Source organism: Telopea speciosissima, chromosome 10, assembly GCF_018873765.1.
Source record: "Telopea speciosissima isolate NSW1024214 ecotype Mountain lineage chromosome 10, Tspe_v1, whole genome shotgun sequence".
Lineage (NCBI taxonomy): Eukaryota > Viridiplantae > Streptophyta > Magnoliopsida > Proteales > Proteaceae > Telopea > Telopea speciosissima.
In genome coordinates, this window is record NC_057925.1 from 5,314,858 (window position 1) to 5,337,321 (window position 22,464).

The 22,464-nt window shown below is 37.8% G+C and overlaps 1 protein-coding gene across 1 annotated transcript; it reads left to right on the top strand.

Moving 5' to 3' along the window:
- Positions 1 to 9,021: 9,021 nt before the first annotated feature.
- On the top strand, positions 9,022 to 9,869 carry LOC122644148 (zinc finger A20 and AN1 domain-containing stress-associated protein 5-like). The gene has a single exon (XM_043837764.1). It carries the CDS (start codon positions 9,116 to 9,118, stop codon positions 9,623 to 9,625), a length of 510 nt encoding a protein of 169 aa, XP_043693699.1. The 5' UTR covers positions 9,022 to 9,115; the 3' UTR covers positions 9,626 to 9,869.
- The last annotated feature ends 12,595 nt before the right edge of the window (positions 9,870 to 22,464 follow it).

Below are 22,464 nucleotides of genomic sequence, written 5' to 3' on the forward strand. Positions count from 1 at the left end.
TGGAAAAAATGATTTTGTTAGAGAAAATAGCTCATGCACCCAAACACATGGTGGGGGCGAAATGACCACCCCAACCCTGTTGAAAAGTAGAAATCCTATATCTGTTGATGCTCCAACGCATACTCCCATTGGCCTTATATGTCGGTACCATGTCATCGTCGGGTATGTAATATGAACATCATTAGATCCATTCCTTCATGTGAAATGGCAAATAATTGTGAACATAAATAAAATATGAGAGAAAGAACGCTACCCAGTTGCGCCAGACACGCAGCCCCTGTGCCCTGACACAGCGGTGCGCAAAATTAATGGGTATCCAACTTAATTTTCTTCTATTACAATATGAAACATTATTAGAGAGCATGACCTAATTTTATTTTAGTTATTTGTTTCTCTTTATTTTTAACTTCTTTCCAATTGCAAAATAACATCAACATTCTACACAATTTTTTCACCTCGCGTATGAATATAAGGCTTCCCTACAATTTTATTGTGTTGGGCTTATTTCATGGATTATTGTATGTTCTCTAAGGTATCAATACTAAAGTATATCTTTCTACTACATGGCATCAGCATATTTATAAAAAGAATTCTGATATGGTAAGAAGTTACTTGACATGAATTAATAATTTTTTACTAGATATGAATATGAAGAAAAAAAATATGAAAGTATTTTTGAGATTAGACTATGATATTTTGATATACTAACAAAGCAATAAGCGGCATCGAGGGGTGCCCCCACTGAATGTGACGAAATGATTTAATATTTTAGTACATAGGAGGGCAGCAAGGTCATTTCATATGAAAAGTACAACACCTATATGTACGTTTAAAGTACCAACACCTGTTCCTGTCGCTTCCATATTTACCCTTCTTCACCTTTTTTTAGACATTTTATTTTCTTTCTTTTTTTTTCTTTTTTCTTTTTTTTTTTTTTGATTGGGGGGGAGGGGGTTGGGAACTTTAGTAATTCATTTTTGTTTAAAGTCATGTTTCTTGCGAACCCAAGACTATTTGTATACTTTTCCACTTCTTTTCATATACGAATGCAAACTCAAACAACTCACTTTCAACTTGTTTCATAGTAGTTTAACCCCAAAAAAAAAAAAAAAAAAAACTTGTTTCATAGGTAGAGAGTCTCAAATCATATTGATTATTTGATATTTTTATTTTATTTTTTCCCCAAATTTCCTAATCCTTGATCTTTAACACTTTTTTCTTAACAAAAAAACAAAAGATCTTAACTTTATATCACAAAGGTTAAATAATAATTATCATTTTTATATTTGATTGTTGAGAGAAATATCTTCACATCGACAAGGTGGAGATGTTTTTCCACGTCTTCTCATATTTTAACTACGTGGGTTCCGCATTAACATTCTCTCTCTTCTTCTTGATCATATGGACCTCCCAAACACAATGTAGGTGCTAAAAACCCTCTTTCTTGATTGTTTAAGGTATTTCCTATTTGGTTCCAGTGTCAATGTATATCAGCTGAAGCTTCGATCCATTGTGTTTTAACTAACTCTACACTATTACTACCACCAATTTTATCATTCATCGATCAATTTATTCAAAGGGCAAACCTTGGTGCAACAGTAAGGTTACTCCATGTAAGAACCACAACCTCATGCATTGGGTACGCCTTTTGTTATCGATCAACCTATTCCTGACAAACAAACACGCCCTTATGTTTCGCTTTATAATTGCTTTTCCTACCAGCTTATCCCTTTCAGCCCATGAGGCCTAAAAAAAAATGTGACTTCCTGTGAGGGTTTCAATCGGAGCCCCACAGGCCCGCACCCGACACCGCTGGCTTAACAAGAGATGTCACATCTTAGCAAACAAAATTAATGTAAAACTGTTCCAATCTCACGTTTCATGAGTCATCAACTCATCGTAGGCACTTTTCTTCATTTTTTTTTTCCTGATGTGATGTTTCTTTATTTTTAATAGAACTCCTAACCTAACACATAAAAGGTTGCAAAGGAGGTTGACTTGTCAAGGGTGTTTATGTAAATACGTATTGATACTTTTTCCCCATGACTTACGGATTAAAATTGAACCAACTTTCCCTATCCTTTTTGCCACTTGGTAGTCCACTTGTGTGCCTTTAAATCTACCACACAAGTAGATTCCGTGATTTTTTTTATTTATCTGTAAACTATGAGTCCAATCCGAGCTTTATTTATGGAGAAAAAAGAAAGTCAAAAATATGGTTAAAATATAGAAAATAAGAGCTAAAATTATGAACCATCCATAATTAATAGGCGTGCAAATATTCTTTGCACTCGGGGTGCAGATGCGTCCAGATACATGGGAATGGACAAAATGATCATCTCACTCCCTTGAATGACCAAAATGACCGTTGCACCTTGCCCCCATGTGTCTAGGTGCAACAAGTGCCGCCATGCAATCCCGAGCATGAAACAACGCCTCTATATAGGTATACAATTGAATTTTTAATATAGAATTAACATCTAACTAATCCATGAGGGATTAGCTATCCATATCATTTGAAACTACTACAATGGCAAACATAGGGAATAAAATCATTTGGCACGAGTTTACAAGCATATCAACACGTCAATACTGTCACACTTTTATCTAAATATAATACAAAAATAAGCAGAGATGAGATATAATGGTCTAGAACAGGGATCGTTATCGCCCCCAGTATTGGGGGGGGGGGGGTGCTGTGCGCATCATGCGGTGCAGCACCGCCCATGTGTGCATGGTGGGGCCAACTATGCACACATGGGTGGTGCTGCGCCGCACGATGCGCACAACACCGGGGGCGATAATTTTCCCTTAAACAGCAAACCATAAAAATAGAATAACCTTTCTCCCCCACAAGATTAAGTGTCTACAATATCTGATTTCTTTCCCTCCCATGTCCTCATACTATCTTGGTCGATTAGACCTGGGGTTTTAGGTTTGTCACAAAAATAGTTATTTTTATCGTCTGAGAATATAAAATTGATCAAAAATAGATTCCAAGAATGCATATCGAACACGGCCTTGGTGCATAGTATCACCACTATTATCAGTCATCATTCAATATTGATACATATACAGATCGGCCATATCAGGCCAAACCCCTCCAAATTTCAATATAAAGTTTTTATTTTATTTCATTTTATAATTTGAACATTTTGCCATCCCTTGTTCCCATACCACCGATGCAATATTGGTTACTCCCGATACCTAAAAGTAAAAATGTGGCCGATTAGACTAGCAAACTCTTCCCCAATATAATAGAACTTTTCATTATTCAGTCTTCCACTATTATGAAGGAACCTTACTTATAGGCGGACGAACCAGGGATATAAATAGATAGCTGAAAATCCGAATTCAATAACTATCCATATCCGTTTAGGAGTATCAGTATTTGGTCAAGGGTATATGGATCCAAATTCGGATAGTGCGGAACATAATCTATTTGATTCAGATTCGGATAATGATCTTGAGGATTTTTAAGATTCGATAAGTTTTAGAGAATGAGGAAAAGAGTTAAAGACAACAGAAATGGATTAAAAACAAGGCAGTTCTGGGATATCCAAGTCAAACGTGTAAACAAATAGTGAAAAAATGGGAAACCGATTTGCATTCGTATTGGTTTAGTGATATCCATATGTGATCATGAGATCTTGGATCCGATCACGTCCAATCTGCATTCCATCCATTTATATCTCTAGACGAACTGTCAACCATAAAAGAGGAATCTACTTGACGATTGGCGTGCAACCATACAACTGGCGCTAGTTGTACGTAGTTCTTCACCCCTGGCGCGTTTCCACTTTCCACAAAAAGGGAAAATATAATCACGCGTAACAATTCGTGTCAGACTTGCGGGTCGACGAGATGCCATTACCCACCGAACCACCGGATTGCCCTTTTGACCTTCAGCTCAAGCCCTCAATCTGACGCCACTATTGGATGGGTTCCATCTTTTATTCTTTTAAGTAGGTTCCACCACACCCATATAGTCTTTTATCACATCCAGCAATGCTGTTCCGCAGTTTAATATTATTTAAATTTAATAGCATGGGAAATGTAAGTGTCCACAGAGATTCTCCTGTAGACTCTATGAAATAGGGAGGTAGGAGTCTTTATGTCATTTTAAATTGATATTTATACTAATCTAACTGCATTTAATGTCAATCGTGCATACGCATGATCTTGCATGAAAACATTTGTCTTTTTAGATCGACACACTTCAAGAGGTTTTTTTTTTTTGATATGATACATAATTCTTTTTTAATGAAAATAATAGTGTCTTTACATTTATATCGAAAAAATATGTATGACAATGTCACTTTTTGATAATGACATAATGATACGCCATTTTTAACTTATTTTTTAAAACTCTTTTATATTATGTCTTAAAAATCTTTGGAGAATATAATAAGGAGCAATTAAATAAAGTAATCATGTTTTAATATTGAAAATATCATCTTGAACATCTCAAAAGAATGTCTTGAAATATGAACGGACTAATATGGAAGTTCTTGTTAACCATCACTCCCCTCCCTCTTCCTTAGCCTTTGATCCGTAGAATTTTGTTCCTAATCATGGACAATGCAACCGGCCCCTTGCTCGTCTATACCTCCTAGTACTTTGATTATATCTTCCTCTATTGGTTCCTTTAAAGAGAAACTGCTTGCTTCACGTCCTTCATCATGTTGGGCTGATCTTGTTGATGATGAAGCCACCACACACCAATGATATGGATCGTGCTTTGCGTCCCACATTGAGGATACTGCTTCTAATGTACTAGCAATCAATATTGATCCAAAACTACCCTAAGGGGTCAGCTCAATTGGCAAAAGACCAACTCCTCAAATAAGAGGTCATGAGTTCAAACCACCTTGGGGTCTCTTCCCATCCCCTAATTCTCCCCCCTATTATACAAGCTCTTAATCCAAAAAAAATATTGATCCAAAACTTCAAGTTTACCTAAAAGAACCGTGGCATCTTATACTCATAAGTAAATTGTTGAACTTGTACCTTCTTTACCTCCAAGCGAAATATCGCCTTCAAGCTCAAAGGAAGCTCTAACATCAATTGTAAATCATTGATCTCGGATCGGGAGACTATGTGTTTAAAGTTTACTTGTCTGGCAAACTATCACAATGTCCTCTTCAATGGCCCTTAGTTGATAGCTAGATGTTTTCTCTCCTTTTAGTGTTAGAAACCCAAATTCTGAACTTCACAAATCATTGCTACACATACAGTACTCTGGGTGAGATTTCCCAAACTCCCCTTAAAATTCTATGATCATCAAATATTTTTTCGTTTGGGACATGTACATAAGTAAGCCCTCGAAGGCCAATTACACCATGAAAAATCTTATCAAGGTGTTATAAAGGGAAAAAAAATTCTTGAAATATGTAAGGAAGTGAATTTAGTAAAAGTTATGAAAAAGCTAAAAAGAAAATACCATACATGATAAAAGACCTCATACATAAAGAAAACAATACTATATTCGAATATACGTATAAAATTGGGTTTTCTTATTTATTTTTTATGATAATAAAACTTAAATTAAAAACATATTTGATATTTCTTTCAAGTGAGAGGGTTCTCCACGATGTTAGTAGGAGGAATCTACACTCCACACCAATGATAGTACAGAGAGAAAATATCAATATAAACCCCACATAGATTAGACCAAGAGAGAGAATATCAATACAAACCCCACATCTCATTATGTGAAAAGATTTTTTTTTTTCGATAAAAAAAAAAAGAAGAAAAAATGTTTTTTTTTTTTTTTTGGAATAAGATTATGTGAAAAGATAAAATTTACACTCTAGCATCATCAGCTTCTTTTTTTCTTAATATGCAAAACTAATAGGGATAAAAGTATGACCGGTTCCAATTAAATATTTTAAAAATGAAATCATCTCGCTTGTATGGGGCCTACATACGTGCATGTGTGTGGCACATACCTTCCTGCTTATTAGTGGTAAATCAAATATCTTGGAAGATTTTTTTAACAAATGGTCTCCCATTTTGAGTATTTAGCAAATCAGGCCTACGTAATGATGATGTCAGCACATTTTCCCCACTTTTGATCTTTTCAATATTTTTCATACAACCCTTACTTAACACTAGCTTATTTTTTAATGGTAAAAGGTTATATGTACAGTCAAAAACCCACCTCCCATTTGACGAATCATCGTTGCACAAAATCTGCCGTGCATCACATGAACCTTTTCCTCTTTTTAATAAAGAAGAAGCTGAATGCTTTTACCAAAAAAAAAAAAAAAAACAAAAAAGCTGAATGAATGTCCTTCGTAACCAAATTTATAAGAGACATGCACACTCTTGCTCACATTGACTAGTAGAAATTTTTGTATAGTAGGTTATTTAATGTTCTAAGGGAAAATGATCTCTATGTGTCCGATATCATGCGCCTATCTATTTTCTCTCTTTCTCTCTCTCCCTTGATATATGGGTTTTTACGGGATGTGTAGTGTTCATTCCGTGCTCTCATTGTCTTGGCGTATGAGATTTTGCTTCTCACACCAATAATATGTTGATCTTGCACTTTTTGAAAAGGGTAAGTGTTCTTTATTTGAGCGCACGACTCCTACACCTGCACAAGACCAATTAACACCCTCTTTTGGTTCAATCTATGGGAGGCAAGGAGATCATTTTATAGGGAGAAGGAGAGAAACATAAACAAGAATGTAGACGGACACCGGGCTTTCGAATAGGTGGCTTTTTTTTGTTTTTATTTTTGGTCTCTTCTTCTTCTTCAACATTAACTACTCAACAGCTTTCAAATATAATTGATCAAATTCTAACTCTTAATATATTTCTGTCATATTATCGTCTGACAATAATTATCAATATGTTATCATAGGTATTACAATATTTATTGGGGAAAATGATTTTGTTAGGGAACATGACTCATGCACCCAAACACAGGGTGGGAGCGAAATGACCATCCTATCCCTAATCCTAATCCTATCTCTGTTGATGCTCCAACGCGTACTCCTATATTTATTATACCAACTTTTCTTTGATTATGCTGATAATGCTTATTTGTAATACTAGATGACATTCAAGTTAGAAAAAAAAAAATTATTTTACTAATGGTGTTATTTTATATGCATGAAATCCATTATCTCATGTTGATTAACTTCTTACCATACTTAAATGTAATACTAATATGTCAGTACCATGTCATAGTATAATAGTTTGTCTTGAACATCATATTAAATTGGGTATGTAATATGAACATCATTAGATTCATTCCTTCATGTGGAATGGTAAATAATGGTTAATATAAATAAAATATGGAAGAAAGAACACTACCCAGTTGCATCAGACACATGGCCCTTGTGCCCTGACACAACGGTGCACAAAATTAATGAGTATCCAACTTAATTTTCCTCTATTACAATATGAAACATTATAAGAGAGCGTGACCTAATGATGTTTTAGTTATTTGTTTCTCCTTTTTTTTTTTCACTTTTTTCCAGTTGCAAAATAACATCAACATTCTACACTACTTTTTCACCTCCGGTACGAATATAAGGTTTCCCTACAGTTTTATTGTGTTGGGCTTATTTCATGGATTATTGTATGTCCTCTAAGGTATCAAAACTAAAGTATATCTTTCTACTACATGGCATCAGCATATTTATAAAAGGAATTCTGATATGGTTAGAAGTTTCTTGACATGAATTAATAATTTTTTACTAGATATGAATACGAAGGAAAAAAAATATTAAAGTATTTTTCAGATTAGACTATGATATTTTGATATACTAACAAACAGATAAGCGGCATCAAGGGGTTGTCCCATTTACCCTACTTCACTTTTTATTTGACAGAAAATAGGACAAATGTTGGTACCTAATATGCATGTGGAGGTGTATATGCAGAGGAACACTCTTCAGAATTGCAAGGATCGAGCAACATTGAGTCATTTCAAATTCGACGACATCGTCGGAGAATCCCGCCTGATGCCTACGTGGACACTTGATAAGGATTGACTTCTTGGGAATCTGGGGCCCACCCTTTCTCATCCCACCATGAGCCGCACATCACATCTACTCTGTTAGATGGAATGTGCCTTGCAAAGCTCTTGGACTATGGGGATAAAGTAACTTGTTCCACGCGCGTTCCAGAAGCGTCAGATGTCACAGTGGGACCCAGATCGCGTTGAAATGGTCTACTGGAACTGTAAGAATGCGCATCATCGAGACATCGAGGCGCGTAGGCACTACGCTATTGATAGTGGCGTTGCGAGGAGAAAAGGTCGACAGGAGCCTAGCGCAGCTTAGCTGGCTACACGCACAGACACGTGAGCATCGATCCGCATTTCCACGTGTACGGTGAGTGGGAACGAGAGCGACTCCTCCGAAAGGGAAAGGAGGGAAAAGGACGGTCAGATCGGGCGGCTAAAAGCTGGAGAGTGGAGGAGATAAAAGTACAGAAAGAAAAGAAAATGGGTTCCGTCACTAAAAACGGTGGGGTACGAGGATGATGTAAAATTCCATTTTTGTCCCTCACCGTCCAAGGTTGCATCCCCATATTTTTTAACCATTAATCATATACAAACTGGGGGAGCTTCCCGCGGTCCCCGTTCATTCATCATTAATATCTTACTCCGATCTGGCCAGATACACCCGGTTCAGGCGCATGATTTGGTCCAACTTAAATTACCCAACATCAAATCTGTTATTGTACCGGATCCAATTTGAATTGACCGGGATGGACCGGGTGGCCCATTGGGAATTCTTTGTTGGCCACTTTAGCCCGTGGGGCATGCATGAGTGAGAACACGTCAGGGCTGATAAAGAAAGAAGACATTTTGGTAGAAAGTTAGTGAGGGTAGTATAGTAAAATCAATTGGAAAGAACGTTTGATGCGCGTTGGAAAGAGGCCCATATTCTATAGCGATTAGCCCATTACCGACCTTAGAATCCCATAAAAGAGAACCATCCGCCTAACGATGCCCTTCGTTCCTCTAATCCTCTCCCAACTCGTTCAAACAAATCCTTGAACGGTGAACCCATAAACAGTTTTTCTCTTTCTTTCTCTTTTATTTTGATCAGATCTGTAGTTTTCTTCTTCTTCTTCATCTCAGATCGAAAAAATGGCTCAGAGGGAGAAAGAAGAGACGGAATTCAAGGTACCTGAAACCCTTACCCTCTGCACCAACGGTTGTGGTTTCCCTGGTAACCCAGCTACCAACAACATGTGCCAGAACTGCTTCAAGCCTAACGCAGGAGTCCTGAAACCCCTCAAGTTCTCTTCTTCTCAGGAAAAGAAGTCCAGATCCAGCTCCTCTCGATCGCCGTCCAGATCTGAATCGGATCCACCGCTAGCGGAGACTCGGAGAGAACGGACGTTGCAGGAGACGACGGTGGCTGGATCGGCGGAGAGAAAAGCTTCGATCAGTCCCCGGCGAGAGGTGTATCGGTGTTCCGGTTGCAGGAGGAAGGTAGGGTTGACGGGGTTCCGGTGCAGGTGCGGGGATTTGTTCTGTTCGGAGCATAGGTACTCTGATCGCCACGTGTGCAGTTACGATTACAAGACTGCCGGTCGTGAGGCTATAGCGCGCGAGAATCCCGTCGTCAAAGCTGCGAAGATCGTTAGAGTCTGATGATGAATCAGAGAAAAATGAAAAGAAAAAAAAAATTGTATTTTATTTAAAAAGAAGAAAAAATGGAAGTTTGTTGAACCCAACGATTTGGAGACTTGGATCTCCTGAATCACAATCTCTGTGGAGATTTACCATCTCCATGACCATTCAGTCACAAATCAAGAGAGATTCTTGAGTTATGGGACAAAAATATGGTTTGATGATAATATTCTCTCTGATTTACTTGTATCTATTAATTTTCTTTCCCCTTTTTTGGCTTGTAGTCTTTGAAATTTGGAAAAGAATTCGAGAAAGAGAGATTTCCGAATTCCGATGAAATGTGCAGAGTTGAAGAAAGGGAGGGGCATAAAACGGGAAATTTGAAGAACTTCCGGGGGTATAAAGGTAAATTGGATGATGAGGTAATCCTTTTGTTGGGTTTAATCAGGTGCCAGCTAACGATGTGGACAACCGTCCAATTGGATGACCTTTTGACACAGTAGCGTTGACAAGTTCTCCTCTCATTCCCAGCAGAGCCCATCAATTATTTGAATATTCTAATAATTAAACAATTAACGCGAAGCGCGTATCGTGCAAATGGTCCGAGGCATGCGAGGCTGTGGGACCGATGACGAAATGGCCCAATGGGCTCAAGAGCCCCATTAAGTGCTATGTAATGGAGAAGGCCCACTAAGACCGGAATGGGCAAGAACTTAGCCTCCTTACAAAACCTGGGGCGGATTAGTTACCGTGACTCCGTGACCCATAAGTTGAATTGGTTGATCTATGAGAGATTGATCTGAACTTATTCTTGTTTGGAGAAAGGTTTTTTTTTTATATTTTTTATGATGGAGAGAATCTCTTCATCCACCATGATGTGATCACTCACCAACTGGGATGAATCACGGGAATCCAGAGTTGAGACCACCTGTCATCGATAGACGTTTACCACAGTTATGCGAGGTATTGGTATCATATCACATGTATCGGGTTTTGCGAGTCACCAATCTCGATATTGTGTCGATATCTTATCAGTGAAACGTAACGAACAAGAGGAAGATCAGTAAAAGAAACCCATTTTTGAAGAAAAAATCAGGGGTAAATTTGTTTGTTATGATTGGTCCATGCCGACATATTATGTATTGGTTTTGCTGATCAATACCTGATCCAAAACCGTGCACTAAAACCATGGTTATGCTCTCAATTTATACAAAAAAAAGAGAGAACGTCATCCGGTCGTATGCTGTGGCGTGTAATGATGTGTATTTACCAGTCTTTCTATGGGGGTGGGATGGTCATTTTGTATTTGGTTGTGTCCAGATGCAGGTATTTGCCACAGTGCAAGACCGGGTGACATTCCTTTTTCCTTTAATATAATAAAATTTTATTTTTTAACACAGATTTGTCCTTAATAATATACATGGCATAGATATGGGATCAGACGCTTTTGCCCCTTTTACTTTGAAAATATGAATTCTTTTTAAAAAAATTTACCTTGGTCCCAACCGTTACATTGCTATGGAAACAGTACTCCCAATACGAATACGAATCCAAATCGGCCGATCATCCTGATTGGTGGAATCATATTTGGAAAATAGAAGATCCCTTTATCAAATTAAAGGAAAAAAGAACTCTCTCCGGGGTTGTGGCCCACACCACCACTCCTATGAGTCTCTCTCTCTCCTTCCTATATGGAAAAAATACCTCTTCGCTCTGCCCCTTGTTTTGAGGAGGAAGGTGATAGACACATGGGAAAGAGGGTAAGTTTTCATGCAACGGTAAGGTTGCTCCATTGTGACCAAGTGGTCACGAGTTTGAGTTTAGAAATAGCCTCTCTGTGAAAATAAGGGTAAGGCTGTATACATAATGATCTTTCCTAGATCCAGCAGTGGCGGGATCCTCGTGCACTGGGTATTCTTTTTTCTAGAAATGGACACATGGGAGTGTTGGCGTAGGCCATACTCCCGGACAAAAAACTACTTCCCCAAATTAAATCAAGATAAAAGTTTGGACACACCATCAATATATCATAATCTAACACCCATTGCGTCTCTCTTTCTCCTCACCCCTTTAAAATCACTCTTTTACCCTTTCTATATAATATCTCATCCTCCGCCACTATTGGTGTTCCTTACTAGTTTACCGCACACGGGCGGTATACCTATCCCTCTCCTTTATAAATTAATGCGCTGCATAGATTTTTACCAAGTTTTTCTTTTTTATGAGATCGATAGATCTTTTACCTAGCTGAGTTTCCTACTTCACCAACCCAAGTGAAAAAATACCATATTGAGCCTAGGTATTTTAATTTCAACAACCCATCAAACATAATTCATGACTTGGAAGGAATCAAACTGAATCATAAATGTGAATACCCCCCAAAAAAAAAATCATGAATAATGTGGTAACCATGTGACAAGCTCGGAATGGAGATAAGAATAAATAATGGAAAAAACTACATATACTATTCCTAGTGACATGCAGTACATAGGTGGGGCCACATGACAACGCTTCATTATGCATAATGAAGTCTGAAGACAAGGAGGATGCTAAGGAAAAACTATGCATACCAAAGACTAGGTGGGTGTTAGGTCTTCGATCGATAAGTCAAAAGCTCTGAAATTGATGGAAGCGTGGTGATCTATTGTGTGCTTAAAGGGGTCCACTCTAGTGTATGGACGCTAGATTAGATCAACTTAGTATGCGATGGGTTAAATGACTTGATTTAATGTGTTCCATTAGTTTCGGAGCTTTTGACATATCGATCAAGTACCTAATAATAGAACCACGTGACTATACTTCATTATGTCTAGTGAAATATTATGCTTCATTAACTACCACACAGTAGTACATGGCTCATGGGTGGGATCACCTGGAAACATTTCACTATGCTGAAGACTTGGAGACGTGGAAAAAACTGTAAGGATTATTAATTCTCTTTTATATACACAAATCATGATCTTGCCTATGCATCCTTGAATCACAAATCAATAATAATAAAGGGTACAAGACATACTGTTCACCGTTAACTCGTGCATTCCAACAAATGAGGACGAGGCCATTGATGTCCTACTTCAATTCTGGTATTGCAACGAATGTTGTCACTAGTTTGCTACTGCAACGAATATTGTCACTTGATGGAGATTGGTTTCTCTCTTCACCTATCCATATGCTCACAAAATCTACACTTCATTATTGACTAGTGAACCGCATGGCAATACATATGGTGAGGACTTCACCATGCATTCTTCAGACTATGAGGATACTATGGAAAAACTGTTTTTTTTTTTTTTTTTTATTTTATGGAATAACTCTTCACAATGCAAAGTATTATATTTTACTATCTACCACGTGACAGTACACGGGTGGAGCCACATAGTATTACACTTCACTATGTACAGTGAAGCCTAGGAAGACCCATTAATAACTAGTGCTCAGTTTACATATGACCTACACAAGCCAAGAGAAGAATAGGGATTGAGCTCACCTCTACGGAGCCTAGAGATCAGGGAGTTCCCAGGGGGTTATCCAGCCGTTGGGCTGTGCTGTGCCGCACACATCCTGATGGTTGACTGGACATGCATCGGGATGTGTGCAACCCAGCCGTTGGATGCCCCCTAAGCACTCCATGGGCGCAGAGCTCCCTGGAGAGGAGCCGGATCCAAAGAATAGACACGTAAATCAATCATTGGACCATCATGATTTTTGTCTTATTATATATCTTTTCTTTCTTTCTTTTCCTCACATCTAAACACATCATAAAAGATATCAAATCCTAACTGGTTCTGCCCATCCTGGGCTCAAATCATCTGGGCTGGGCTTTGAAAATCTGGCTTACTTTTTACAATACTCAAGAAAATGAAGCAGTTTCCACATTAGAATTAATAGGACCAGAGAGTTTCTCATCCCTCGCCTTCACTGCCCACCTATGTGCAATAGACATCACGTCCCTAGTATTCTTAATAATACAAATAGAATTAAAACACACACTATGATTATACACACATCATATTATAACTGAAACATTTCTCACGTCCACCCTGTCATAGTCCTTTACATTAAGCAATTTGTTACTTCTTGACAATCCATTCAAACTACAGCATGCATCCACGCGGATCATTATCCTCTCCGGTTCACTGCCGGTACAATTGACCGGTTCCTCTCATAAGGGGCCGGAAATGATGACCTAACCCTCTGCTCGAACACACTGCCCGAGTGAGGTGAAGTCGTCATTTTTGCCTCCTTATGAGAGGAACTAGACAACTGTACCGAGCAGGGAACCGGACAGGATAAAAATTCGGGTCGACTCCTGCTCTTTCCACACAAAACCGGCCAAGTGTTCATCTATGTAATTTTACTAACAAACATATCTAGTACAATTTTGAGAAATGAAATTTGTTCTGACAGTTTATAACTTGAAGATTTCACATCGACATTGTTCACGACATAAAAGAAAAAAGAAAAGGGGATATGGAGAAAAATTGATTGATGGCAAATAAAAGAAGGGGAAATCTATCACTGCCTAGTCGCATAGCCCTTGCACCAATGTGGGGGCCAATGAGAGCACGCATTGCTATCAATATGGATGAGATTTTATTTCACGGGGGTGGGGCAATAATTTCTCATGCTCATGTGTTTGGGCACAGGATCTACACGACCAGGCAACTTCTTTTTCCCTAAAGACTTCGTTTGTTTCGACATAAAATTTTACCTGGAAAATTTTATGCGATAAATTTTACTTCGTAAATGTAAAATTTTACATGTTGAAAAGTTTTCCAATGTTTGTTTCCATAATAAAACAAACATTGGAAAACTTATAGACATAAAATTTTGGATAATTTACACATGCCACCCCTGAGGTTTGATGAAAGGATAATTTTACGCCCCAGTATTGGAAAATTCTACGTACCCCCCTGAGGATTGCAAATGGTAACAAATAAACCCATTCCGTCAGTTCATGACTAACTGAGTTAAAATTTAGATTTGAACTGACGGAATTACCCTTCTAAGAAGAACCAAAAAAAGAAAAACAAAACAAAACTGCAACTCATCTTCCCCAATCGATTTTGGGGAAGATGAGTTGCAAGTTGCAACCATCCCAGCGCCCCATTGATTTTGATTTTTAAACATTTGCCACTCAACCACTCCTCTTCAACCTCTTTGCCTGAACCGAATCATCAGCATCTTCACCATCACTCTTTCCACCCTCATCACCATCTCCCTCAAGATCCTCACAATCAAACCCTAACCCTAAACTCTGATTTGTTCGCCTGTAATGGGGCGATCTGTTGGACTATCTCAACAAGAAAAAGGCCTAGGCATGATCGAACACCTTCGCCATCTCGATCTCTCCAATAATTCCTTCAATGGAACTCTACCCGCCTCGTTGTTCAACGCTTCTGAGCTTCAATCACTCGCTCTCTCCAACAACATCATCTCTAGTTCGTTGCCATAGTATGTCGGTGGGCTCAATAGCCTCGAATTTCTTATGCTTGAGGCTCGCCGGCTCTGTCCTTGGCCTCTATCTCTGCTTTTATGTGTTTCTCCAACTCTATCAACTGTAAGACAAAATCAACAATGAAAAAGGAAGGGCATCCAAATCAATCTAAAGCAATGAAAAGTTGCAAATCTTATTAGGGTAATAAAATCTTCAATCTACTACAATAAAATGTATAAGAATCAGGGAACTGTATGAGAAGAAAGAACGATTACAAAGATTACTACAGATTGCAAAAGCAACAAACTTTGTTACTCATTAGCTCTGCTTCTTCTTTTGCAGCCCTTGAAGCTGTTCTCTTTGCAAGCAATCTTCCTCTCAAACACTCTGCAGTCCTCAAACCATCATCTCCTTCAACACTTTTTTCCCTGAGAAGAAAACCCACAACAGATCTGAAAAGAAGTTGTAACCGTTCAATCGTGTAGAGAGAAATAGAGAAACAGAGAAACAGAGATTGCACAGAGAGAGAGGAGGGATGGGGCTTGGCCGCCTTGGGGGTTCAGTTCAATCGTTGCTTTATTTTTTCTTGAAAAAGATAGGAAGTTGTGGTCTGTATGTGCACATGAAGATAGCTAGAAGAAAAGGTTCAGGGAACCTCTAAACTGATGCATCTATTGATGGTGCAAAGTGGTGAGTTAGAGGTGGAAATGGCGGTTTTGGTCTTTTTTTGCCATGGATTGACAACTAATGCCTTATTCAGAGTTCAGACCGACATAGTGGTGTCCCATACCTGCTACTCATCTTCCCCAATCGATTTTGGGAAAGATGAGTTGCAAGTTTTTTTTGTTTTGTTTAGTTTTTTTTTTCTTTTCTGTTTCTTCTTATAAGGGTAATTCCGTCAGTTCAGATCTAAATTTTAACACAGTTAGTCATGAACCAACGGAATGGGCTTATTTGTTACCGTTTGCAAACCTCAGGGAGGTACGCAGAATTTTCCAAAACTGAGGGGGTAAACTTATCCTTTCGTCAAACCTCAGGGGAGGTATGTGTAAATTACCTTAAAATTTTATAAGTCAATTTTTTTTAAGTAAAAATTTTGAAGTAAAGAAAAATTTTACCCCGAAACAAACAGAGCTTAAAAAGATATACTGACTTGAAATAATTTCATCTGCATTTCTATTTGATTAAAGTACTCAAACAACAAAATCAATTTAAAAACAAAACATGTATTAGACACGGTCACATTCCCTGCCAAAACCAAAGTAAATTCACGGGGGCCACCTACATTTGGTTACAAGGAAAATGCAGATATTTTCCAAAAATATTAAATATATTATACAGGAAAAATCACTTTTGGCGTTTGGCACTTTGTCTGCAAGGGAAATTCATATATTCTCTAAGAATGAAATATATTTTACAGAAAATGCAAATATTTTCTTTCACTTCCATTTCCCCACTTCCCTTGCAACCAAACAGGCCAGGGCTTTGTAATTCTTTTCCTCTAAACTTTGGCCTCTTAAATGACAACCTTTGAATGCCAAACCCAAAACTTCTTCCCCCATCTCCCTAACTTTTCAAATTGGCCCAATACCCATAAAATGTATCCAGTTTAATAAAGCCCAAAAACTCATGGACCCACAAGTGGGCCCACATCGTTGAATAAAATATTTTTCTAAAGGGTGATTTCTGGGCTCAATGAGATCATACCTATAAAAACGTTTCTCTTGATTATAATCTAATAGAATCTGTACCAAGACAGATTCTGTAGTTTACAACCCAACAACAAATTGACTTTTCAAAAAAGAATTGCTGTTTTGCTCTATATGGAGATGATGGGGAAGGCATTTTGATGGGATAAAAGTCAAAACAACATAAAAAACCTATCTTTGAGTTTGATTCTCAGATCATTGCTCATGCTTAATGCAAAGATACTCCTATTCCTTACTGAGATTTTGACGATTTGCAAAGATATTTTGAGATATGGTCATAGACTTTGAGAAGATTTCCCTTTCTTTTTCTTTTAGGACATAGTGGAAAAAATTAGGGTAAATTACACATCAACCCCTGGTTTTCAAACAAAACTCAGATCACCCCTGATTTTTGAAAAACTCAAATCACCCCCTGGTTTAGACCCCAATATGACAAATTAGTTTCTATCGTTAGTTTTATACTGTAAAGTGATGATGTCAACTAGTTAATAAATTTAAATTTCTAAACTACTCTTGACCAATGTTGAAGATGAAGGAAGGGTAGCATTGTAAATTTAGTTCTAGTATTTTAGTATAAGGATAAAATAGTCCTTTCACACCAATAACTAATAGCAGACTAACACCATTACTATAGAGGGGTTGTTTTTATTTTTTTTCAAAAACCAGGGGGTGATCTGAGTTTCATTTGAAAACCAGGGGGTGATGTGTAATTTACCCAAAAAACTATCTTTAATTCTCTTTTATTTGGATATATTACCCCTCACCATCCTAAATTAAACTCTGCCTTTGGTTCTTTTTTTATAATGAAAAAAATTAGATGAATATAATTTTTTCTTTAAGAGAGAGAGAGAGAGAGAGAGAGAGAGAGATCTTACAAGATACTGCCCAACAAGAAATCCAAAATCCTGAAAGTTCTATTAGTTCTAATCATCCATTTAAGCATGCAAACCATAAAATTTAAGCTTAATTATTTGGAATTCAACTAGTATTTTAGAAACTGTGAATAGATAACTAAAGATTTGTGGATCCATGGTCCAAACTCAAGTGAATGGATTTGATTACATTGAAAAATTGGTAAATTTGGCCTTGGATGTTATAGCTCCATTAAATAAAGATGGATATTGTACATGTCATGTGGTTGTCTGTTGTATGGACATGTTATTTATATCATCATTTATTCATTTTTTTTTTTATCCGATCTTTCCATTTATTGCTTTAAAAATTATTTGAAAATCTATTATACATGAAAGAGCTTCGATGGAGTTTTTTTTTTTTTTTTTTTTGATAATAAAAGAACTTCAATGGAGTTGAGATAGCCACTAAATGTGACATGTGGCTGACCTAGAAAAGATCTCATCCATCCAATGGGAATAACAACAAAGTCATCCTTAACCAGAAAAAAAAAAAAAACAACAACAAAGTCATCCTCCATAGCTCCATATATATAAGGACCACCTTATTCTTCCATCATACTTTGTTGTGTGTGCACAGTAATGTGGACTTTAACTAAAAATAAAATAAAAATGGTCCTATGACCCCCCCCCCCTCATGCTTATCCTATCAATGACTAACCCGTGGCATTGTCTTTAGGATGTCTAGCTGTAGATATTATTATCAGTATTTTTTGGAGAAGGTTGTCTACTTAGTTTAAGCTAGTGAAGCTTTGGTTGTATGTACATTTTGATGCTTTGACGTAGGGGTGTCGATCGGTTGGTTCGGGTCGATTTTGGTTTGGATTGAGTCAATTTTGATGTGAAAATAGTGAATCCGAAATCAAACCAATAAGAAAAGTTCAGTTTCAGTTTGTATCGGGTTGGCTTTGGTTTTTTGTCCATTTTGGGTTCGGTTAACATACATAATTGTATAAAACTATGAAAAAAATCTATTTTTTTTAATGGGTTTCAAGTTGTTATCGGTTTCTTATCGAGGTAGTTCGGTTTGGTCTCGATTTTGGTCTAGGTTTTGGGCCTGTTTTGATATTGGGTTCTTTCAATTTCCGATGTGGTTCGATTTGGTTTCGAAGTTGTAATACTCCAATCCAAAACCTGCCCAATAAGATCTCAGTTCGGTTCGAGCCGGTTACCTGGTTCAGTCCCAATTTTGACACCCCTATTTTGATGTATAGAGAGACAATTTAAATTTTGTATTTCATCTCAACAATACGATCCCTTGAATCGTTATCCCCTCCAATTCGCTGTCCCCTCCAATTTCTCACATGGGGCGAAAATAACCACCCTACCCCCTACCTGAAAACACTGTCCAAGGTGGGGTCCACTCCCTCCTATTAGAGGAATTGGAGGTGCCCGCAAATTGGAGGTGATAATTATTCATGATCCCTTGTGTGTTACCTTTTCATTTTGAATTAACAATAATTCAATTTTCTTTTAATGTAAACTTTAGTCATTTTCTAATACTCTATTTTTTAAATATAATGATCTTCACATTGAAACTTACCACGTATATAGATTTTTTTTTTTTTTTTGAGTGAAGAAAAAGATAAAACTGTTGTATGAGAATACAATTGTCTTACCAACAGCTCCTTAGTGGAATTGGTGAGCTGTGGTGCGTTTCATGTCCATGCTCACCAGGAGATTTCGAGTTCAAGTCTCCTAACGAATTCAGATCAACTATCCACATGGGAACGGGTGGGGACAGATCTGACCCGTTCATGGGGCATGGGTCCCGAGTTCAGATCTGCTACCCACATGGGGATGGGTGGGGACAGATCTGAACCCTCCATGGGGGTGTGGGACCCATGTCCCATGGAGGGGTCAGATCTGTCCCCACCCGTCCCCATGTGGGTAGTTGATCCGGATTCATGGGTCCCACACCCTAGAGGTGGGTCCCACACCCCCATGGAGAGTTCAAATACTCTATTTTTTAAATATAATGATCTTCACATTGAAACTTATCATGTATATAGATCTTTTTTTTTTTTTTTTTTTGGAGTGAAGAACAAGATAAAATTGTTGTATGAGAATACAATTGTCTTACCAACAGCTCCCTAGTGGAGTTGGTGAGCTGTGGTGCGTTTCATGTCCATGCTCACCAGGAGGTCTCGAGTTCAAGTCTCCTGACGAGTTCAGATCAGCTACCCACATGGGGACGGGTGGGGACAGATCTGACCCGTTTATGGGGCATGGGTCCCGAGTTCAGATCTGCTACCCACATGGGGATGGGTGGGGACAGATCTGAACCCTCCATGGGGGTGTGGGACCCATGTCCCATGGAGGGGTCAGATCTGTCCCCACCCGTCCCCATGTGGGTAGTTGATCCGGATTCATGGGTCCCACACCCTAGAGGTGGGTCCCACACCCCCATGGAGAGTTCAAATACTCTATTTTTTAAATATAATGATCTTCACATTGAAACTTACCACGTGTATAGATTTTTTTTATTTTTTTTTTTTTTTGAGTGAAGAAAAAGATAAAACTGTTGTATGAGAATACAATTGTCTTACCAACAGCTCCCTAGTGCAGTTGGTGAGCTGTGGTGCGTTTCATGTCCATGCTCACCAGGAGGTCTCAAGTTCAAGTCTCCTGACGAGTTCAGATCAGCTACCCACATGGGGACGGGTGGGGACAGATCTGACCCGTTCATGGGGCATGGGTCCCGAGTTCAGATCTGCTACCCACATGGGGACGGGTGGGGACAGATCTGAACCCTCCATGGGGGTGTGGGACCCATGTCCCATGGAGGGGTCAGATCTGTCCCCACCCGTCCCCATGTGGGTAGTTGATCCGGATTCATGGGTCCCACACCCCCATGGAGAGTTCAAATCTATCCCCACCCGTCTCCATGTGGGTAGCAAATCTAAATTCCTCCTGGCTGGTACCTACCCCTCTCCCTATTTCCCCCCCCCCCCCCCCCCTAAAAGAAAATAAAAAGAGAAAAAGAATATAGTTGTCTCAGTATGGGTGGATGCTGAATTTTTAAAATTACTCGAGTACAAAAATGTCTTTTGGTAAATTGAATATAGCATTGGTTAAAAAAACAGGCAATGGGGCCTATACATGAAGGGCCTTTGAAGGTTCCTAAGCTTTTAGCCATTGAGGATATATCAATGACATGTATTTTTCTATTCTAACGTAAAGTTCAATAATAATAATAATAATGATAATGTTGTGAACAATAATAGGAACAAGAACCAGAAGAAGAAGAATTACTACAATTATTGATACAATAATGACAAAAAAAATATATAATAGTGACATATACTAGTAGAATTAAACTTTGGTATTCTATCATTTGATCTCGGGTGATATTAAAAAATCAGCATCCACAAGTGTTGAGCCACATTTCTTTTCATACAATAGTTTTAAGTTTTTCATTACCCAAAAAAAAATCTAAATACATGCACCATTAAGTATTAACTGAAAAAAAAAAAAAAAAGTATAACCAGTGTGCGAGGCTCCCGCCACTGCAGGATCTGGGGAGAATCATAATTCATGGAGTCTTACCCTCTGCTTTCAAAGATAGACAAAAGTAAAAGGTGTAAGAAGATGAATTCAATGAACCTCATTGAACATGTCTATAGTCATATGACATTTTCTCCTTCAGATTGACCCCACGTGGGACCAATAATCAGTTCAAGGTTGGCTTTGGTGTTAGCTGTTTTGTACAATCATATTTGAAAGCGAGAACACACACACAATTAATCACATTCAAAAGCGACACACCATCATATTAATTAGCTAATGTTGAGATATGACATTACACTATTAGTTTATTTGTTTAGAAGTGAAGTAATTAAAGTCAATAAATTTTTCCTAAGAAAATTAAATCAACAAAGTTTACATCAAAATCTAATTTTCATTATTAGCAATGCATTCTAACTTTTCACTTTGAAGCCAAGCTTTACTTCTTCTAAGGTCATATAAGATGGTTAGCTTTCATATTTTCCTAGTGAATTATTTCGCATACCTATCTTGCGCATTAAGTAGAAAAAAAAAATATTTTTCAATCAACTTTACTTTCAATTAAAGATTCCATTAAAAAGTTTCTTTTTTCTTGTTTCCTCATTTTATTTCATTTCAATGAAAATCTTAAATAAGTTCCTAATTTGTAAGAGAAGAGAGCCAATGGGTTTCTCCATTGAAGCACAAGGGAGACTAAAATAATCATGTAAGTATATGTTTAGTGAATCAAACTAAACTCATTTTTACCACATAATTATGATCTTCAAATTGAAACTTACCCACATGCATAGATTGATATACCCGATGAATGGACCTTTTAGCAGTTTTATGTGCCATTAAAGGTGCAATGTAACACAGTCGGCACATTCAATATCGAAATGAGAATGTGGTGGGAGGGGGAAGAAGAAAAAAAAGGTTGCTTGGTCGCACCCCCTACGCCCAGACAGATGGGTGGCGAAATGACCACCTCACCCCCTCATATTGGATGCTTAAGCATGTACTCCCATTCATTCCTATACTGACGCATGGGCCACGTGACCAAGTAGTCTTCTCTCTCCCATGATAACAATAACAATTTTGATAACAATAGAATGAAGAACAGCTACTTCTATTATTGAAGCAATAATGACAACAAAAAAAAAAAAATCACAATGATACTGATAAAATTGAGCTTTAGTATATATTTGAAACCAATAATCAGTACAAGATTGGTATTGATGCTAGCTGATTTGCACGATCACATTCGAAAGTGAAGTCTTGTTGTAATCCTAACTATTAAGCAAAATTTGATTGTTT